Source organism: Lathyrus oleraceus, chromosome 2 (genome assembly GCF_024323335.1).
Source record: "Lathyrus oleraceus cultivar Zhongwan6 chromosome 2, CAAS_Psat_ZW6_1.0, whole genome shotgun sequence".
Lineage (NCBI taxonomy): Eukaryota > Viridiplantae > Streptophyta > Magnoliopsida > Fabales > Fabaceae > Lathyrus > Lathyrus oleraceus.
The window spans coordinates 475,435,106-475,441,490 of record NC_066580.1 but is presented as its reverse complement, the minus strand read 5'-3'; the positions used below and the strand labels follow the sequence as shown (position 1 = coordinate 475,441,490).

The 6,385-nt window shown below is 36.3% G+C and overlaps 2 protein-coding genes across 2 annotated transcripts; one reads left to right on the top strand and one right to left on the bottom strand.

Annotated features, from left to right (window-relative positions):
- The first annotated feature begins 431 nt into the window (after window positions 1-431).
- LOC127120552 (haloacid dehalogenase-like hydrolase domain-containing protein Sgpp) lies at window positions 432-2,908 on the top strand. Its single transcript, XM_051051020.1, has 5 exons — window positions 432-756; window positions 1,537-1,651; window positions 1,818-1,969; window positions 2,051-2,312; window positions 2,390-2,908. Exons 1-5 carry the CDS (start codon window positions 725-727, stop codon window positions 2,564-2,566), a joined length of 738 nt encoding a protein of 245 aa, XP_050906977.1. The 5' UTR covers window positions 432-724; the 3' UTR covers window positions 2,567-2,908.
- A 588-nt stretch (window positions 2,909-3,496) lies between these two features.
- Window positions 3,497-5,884, bottom strand: LOC127120551 (pentatricopeptide repeat-containing protein At1g32415, mitochondrial). The gene has a single exon (XM_051051019.1). It carries the CDS (start codon window positions 5,833-5,835, stop codon window positions 3,598-3,600), a length of 2,238 nt encoding a protein of 745 aa, XP_050906976.1. The 5' UTR covers window positions 5,836-5,884; the 3' UTR covers window positions 3,497-3,597.
- Between the last annotated feature and the right edge of the window lie 501 nt (window positions 5,885-6,385).

The following is a 6,385-nucleotide window of genomic DNA, read 5'->3' as shown; positions in this document are numbered from 1 at the left end:
TTCATTTTTCTAAGACAAATATCTTTAAAACTATTTCATTAATCGAAACTATTCCACTTGATTTAAAATAATTTTTTTAACCATGAATGCACCTTATCATGATGTCTTTGATCTCTATGCTTCCATTTGTTTGCTTTGAACTGTACTAGCATCAAATATATAAAGGCTTTTTAATGTGTAGGATTTCTAAGAAGTTATTTGAGAGAAATTAGAGAAAAGAAATAGAAGAGCTGCTATTATTATTAGTAATCGATGAAAAATAGCCGTCTGGCTATTCAGTAATTGTAAAAAAAAATTATTTGAAGTGAATTTATTATTAAAAGAAAGTTATAAAGAAGAGTTATAGTCCCATTACTACAGTAATTTGTATATGACGTGGACATGTTAAAATCTATAAAATTTCATTTCTCAAAGTTACACTAATTTGTGAGTTCCGATTAAGGTTTTTTTAGGGGTCAAGCAGTTGAATCACCCAAATAATACTGCAATTACCAATCAACCGAATAGTAATTACGAGAATTTCTAGATCTATTATACTAAGAAGTAAAATTTTGTCCACCACAAGTTGCAAATTCTAGAAAGAAAAAAAAAAAATTAAAGTGGGTGGCATATTAGGCAGCATATACGGCATGTGAGTTTGATTCTTTGGCGGATTCCAACAAAATATCGTAAAGTATAATAACTACTTCTCTTACTCACCACACCAACGGAACTTTGAAAAACCATGGCGTCTCCTGAGAATTGCATCGAAGAAAGGTAACTTCCTTTCATATTCTTGATTTCATTCCAATTATTATTACAATATCCATTTCTATCATAGTGTGTTTTTCTCTTCTTTTGTTCTGTTCCGTTTGGTTGTAATTGTGTAATGTATTACGCATGGATCAATTCACTCAACCGTTACCGTTTTTCATCACTTTCTTCCCTTAGAACCTAGGTTATTATGTTTTTATATACTATACTTCATTCAAGATGCAGCCAATTTAGGGATCTGCAATGAACCATAAATCTCTGCCACTAGTACTAGTACAGTACTCTCAAATACATTGTATATTTCATTATTAAAAAAAGTTTTTACCATAGTTAATGTCCATTTTATATAAATATATGACTAAATTGTCCTTTCTATAAAGATGCATTCAATCTTAGTTTTTCATAGTCTAAGGCAAAGTTGGAGTATTGAATAGGGTTATATTCGAAAATATAATAATAAATCCAGGAGACTTCTATTAAGATTTTTTTTTCCAATGAGTACTACAGATGGCTTTAACAATTTTTTCTACTACTAACTAGTTGAAAGTGTATGTATAATGTATAAGTAGTTGAAAGTGTATGTATAATGTATTTTTTTTTTTTGCAAAGATTCATTATCTTAGAATGTCAGTATTCCAAAATTTGATCAAATGCCCTTCCAAGAAATATCCAATAATCAATTAACAGCTTATTTATAATTTCATTTACATTGGGACTTTCTGTAAGCTAATGACTTAAGTCTTTGGGCTAATTGGTTCATTCATACATGATTTGTGGCTGCAGCAAGAGTTCTCTCACCAGACTTGCTCCACTTGAAGCAGTGCTCTTTGATATAGATGGAACTCTTTGTGATTCTGATCCACTCCATTATCTTGCTTTCCGTGAGTTGCTCCAACAGGTACTGCTTGTTTTCTTCGCAATCAACTTTGAAGCAAAATATCCGAAGTATAGATATTAAAGTTTTTATCATCACTATATTCCTTTTATTGTATTTATTTATAAATCGGCACGACTAAGCACATGATCGATAGCTGGTAGCATTAACAATTATTGGTGGTTGTCAGATTGGTTTCAATGGAGGTAACCCTATAACAGAGGAATTTTTTATTGACACTGTTGCTGGCAAGCATAATAATGACATTGCCGTGGCTCTCTTTCCTGGTGAGCTGGAGAGAGGTTTAAAGTTTTTAGATGATAAGGAAGCCATGTTTCGGAGGTAAACCGTGCTCTCCTCCCCCCCGAACTATCCCCCTTGTGCTTAATTTGAAGATTCTGAACATAATTCATGACTATCTAGATTAGCAGCTGAGCAACTGAAGGCTTTAAATGGCCTTGATAAAGTGAGAAAATGGATTGAAGATCGTGGGTTGAAGCGAGCTGCAGTTACCAATGCTCCAAGACCAAATGCAGAACTCGCCCTCTCAAAACTCGGTCTCTCAGATTTCTTTCAAGCTGTTATTATTGGTGATGAATGTGAACATGCCAAGCCTCATCCAGAGCCCTACTTGAAAGGTCTTGAAGCTCTAAAAGCATCTAAAGATCACACATTTGTATTTGAGGTCTGTTTGTTTCTTTTCTCTGCCTTGCTGTAGAATTTGTTCTTATTCTGCTTCTGACGGATCCATTTTTTTCATAGGATTCTGTTTCAGGAATCAAAGCTGGTGTGGCTGCTGGGATGCCTGTTATCGGTTTATCTACCCGAAACCCAGAGCATTTGCTGATGGGAGCAAAACCCACATTTCTGATTAAAGATTATGATGATCCAAAATTGTGGGCAGCTTTGGAAGAACTTGACAAGTCTGGTTCTCATTAGAGTTTTGACTTACTACTAGTGCGATTGATATAATTTCTTGGTAAAAACAAGTAGCTAAATTCAGCAGATCACCTGTATAATTTAGTTACAGGGGTGCTATTGTTATTCTAGTCCATAACCAGAGTTGCTTCGGAGTCGAGCAAACAGTAATTTTTTATTTGTAACTTGCAATAATGTGATAGTTGGCTATGAAACTTAATGCCAAGGAAATTGCAACACGTGAGAGAAAAAGAAAGCAAAGGAGGGAGTGCTTTGAACACTCTTACATGATTCATTACTCTTTGTTGGTATGTTATTTGATAATCAGTGCTCAATATCAGCATTTTGTACTGCTACTTTAAATTGTTTGATATGCATACCGTGGTCAAATGTGATGATTATTACAATGGTTAAATTGCTTTGCACAAAGGGATGACATTTCCCAAAAAAGTTTAATATTTGTGATTCAAGTTATTTTTGAAAAAATAGAATTGAAGATTATCTCAGCTCACAATAGGCACGATACACATTGCAATAACTGTAATCCCACAATTCTATTTGCAGCAACTGCAATTTGAAATTGTGAAGAACACTCATAATTATTGTCATAGTTTTCTACTGAAGTTCCCTTCAACCACTTGCGATGCATCTAATAATTTACTTGGAAACAGAGAGCATAGCAATCAAAACCTGATTTGTCTCATATTGTTTCTATTCTTAGATATATAGTGGACAAGGACCATGCTTTAGAAAGTGGTGAATTTGACAGAGGATTTGTTGGTGTTTCCATATCTGTTTTACTATTTTAACAATCATTGAAAATAAATAAATGATTAGCCTTGAATGTTTTACTTGCTTTTAGTTTGTTGCCGGGCCAGTGGGAATTCGAGAGCCTGCTAATTTTTAGAGTTTCAGCCTTATTTTCTGATATTAGTACGAGGAAAATCTTGGCAAAAACCTTGTCATTTATCACCTAACAATGACATCTTTTTGTGCCAAAATCAGTCTCTTTATGTACAAGTGTTGGGGCTAAAAGTATTTAGTTTTCTTCCTCAAATTTGTAGCAACATGTCTTCTCCTTGTGGTTCTAATCTATCTCCAGATGAGAAAACATGAACTCTACCCTTCACTAATATCCAACTGCATCCAGGAGTCTTCCTCACACCTTTCATCCTCATTTCTCTTCTTAAACTTATCTCCTCAATGTGCTTATCATTTGCGGCGTATATGTTGCAAAGGGTCACGTGACCTGGTGCATTAAGAGGGTCCAACTCGAGCAGTCGTGTGGCTGCGCGTCTAGCAACATCTGCATGTGTTTTACTCAAACCACATACTCCAATCAATGCCCCCCAAATGGCATGATTTGGTTTGGTAGGTAGCCTCAACACAAGCTCCTCTGCATCCTTCACTCTTCCTGCTCGGCCCAGAAGGTTGATTATGCTAACATAATGCTCCAAGCCAGGTTGAAGTGCATAATCATTGACCATTATACTAAATATCCGCAATCCTTTATCAACAAGACCAGCATGAGCACATGCTGTTAGGACACCAAGGAAAGTAACAGCATCTGGGCAAACCCCAAATTCAACCATGGTTTCGTACATCTTCAAAGCTTCAAAAGCCCTCCCATGATCCGAAAGGCCCATGATCATGGAGTTCCACGAAATTTTGTCTCGACAAGTCATGTTTGAGAATATCCTATATGCATCCTCTATCCCCCCACATTTTGCATACATTGAAATCAGAGAGTTCTCAAGATACACATCATATTCGTATTCATATATAGTCTTTAACTGCATAGCATGTAATTGCCGTCCCAAATCAAGATATGCAACAGACCCCACAGCTCCAAAAAGAACAGCATAAGTGGAGTTTATAGGAGAAACACCTTGAGTCATCATTTTAGCAAATAAGCTGATGGCTTCAGCAATTAGCTCATTTTGAACATGCCCATAAATTATTGAAGTCCATGCAACGGAATCCTTATCACTATTAGGCATGTGATCAAAGAGATTGCATGCCTTTAATACTTGTCCAACACTAAGGTACCCAGAAATCATACAAGTCGATGCAATTTTGTTTCGAATAGAGACCATGTCAAACAACTCTTGAGCCTTTTCTAACTGACCAGACTGAACGTAACCATTTATCATAGAATTGAAAGACTGATCATCCCAATTTTTCCGACCACCTTCAAACACACTGCGTGCAGAATCCATAAGACCACACACAGAATACATCCTAACAAGACTTCTCCCTAACCTACCATCATAATCATCGAGCTCCCATCTGTTGACAATCATCTGAGCATGCAATTGCTTGCCAAGACAAGGAAACCCCAAGCCAGCACAAGCATAGACAAGAGAAACAAAGGTCTCCCCATTAGCCTTTACATCAAAATTTGTCATCATGCGAAGAAAAAGTAACAACGCCTCTCGATGGAATCCATTCCAAGTGAACCCACCAATCATCGCAGTCCAAGAAACAACATTTTTCTCCGGCATAATCCAGAACAAACGACAAGCCTCATCCACATCACCCACACGACAATACCCAGATATCATGCTAGTCCAAGTGATCACATTCCTAAACCCCATTTGATCAAACAAAACTCTTGCTTCCTCCATTCTACCATTTTCAACATAACTCTCAATCATAGCATTCCAAGACACCACATTTTTAAAAGGGGTGTCATCAAAAACCTTTCTCGCTTCCTCCAAATCACCATTCCTAATCAACCCCACAACCATAGAATTCCACGAAACAACATTCTTCGCGGGCATTTCATCAAACACCTTTCTCGCATCTTCAATCCGCCCCACATCAGCATACCCACTAAGCATTGCGGTCCAAGAAACAACATTTCTCTCCGGCATATCATCGAAAAACATCCGACCCTGTTGAAGCATACCCAATTGAAGGTACGCAGACAACATTGCATTGTAAGTGACAATGTTTCTGTGAGGCATTATGTCGAACAGGTTTCGAGCTTCTTCCACGTAACCATGTTTTGCGTAGTTGGTGAGCAAGGAAGTCCAGTGAACAACATGGGTGTGGAGGTTTCCGCATGGAAAAGAGCGAAGAATGTTTCGTGCTTCGAGAAGCAACCCTTTTGTTAGGTAGTGGAGGAGCTGGGATTCATCGTAATCGTGTTTACGAGGAAAAGGAAAGAGAGGTTTGGGTTGAGAATGGTTTTGGTTGTTCGAAATTGGAAGAGAAAAGCGCCTTAGACTTAAACTGGAACCGCGAATCAACTGCAGAAGGATTGACCATCGGTGAAGAACTTGCATTGCATCATGAATCACTAGCACTTTTTCCTCATTCTATATTTTATTTTAAATTTAATCTCAAATTAAGAGCAAATTTCAAAATATTGATGTTAAATACAATTTTTTTTTTAAAATTGTGTTTTAAAAGCCGAAAAGAAACTCATAATTATAAATATGTTTAATTAGGGTTGATAAAACACGTCAGATCCGTAAGACCGATTTGTTTAACCTGTCATTTTTTTAGGGTTGGAGTGAGGTTTTTGACTCTGTGTTTTAAATTTGATCCACCCTATCTAATTCACTTTAAAAATGAGGCGTGGTGGCCGGGGTGGATTTTGTCTGCATATTTTTTTATTAAAATTTGTTGTACTTTGAATTAAAATTGAATAGTGTATTGAAGAGTCGGATCAATTAATTTTTTTCATTATTGATAAAAATTTGAATTTGAATATTTACTTCTAACTTATTGGAAAACTTGTTTTTATACTCTTTGACTTATATTAATGGTGGAAGCAAGTTACAACCATGAAGCATAGGAATTTAAAATTTAAGAAGCAGTGAAATAGTAAAC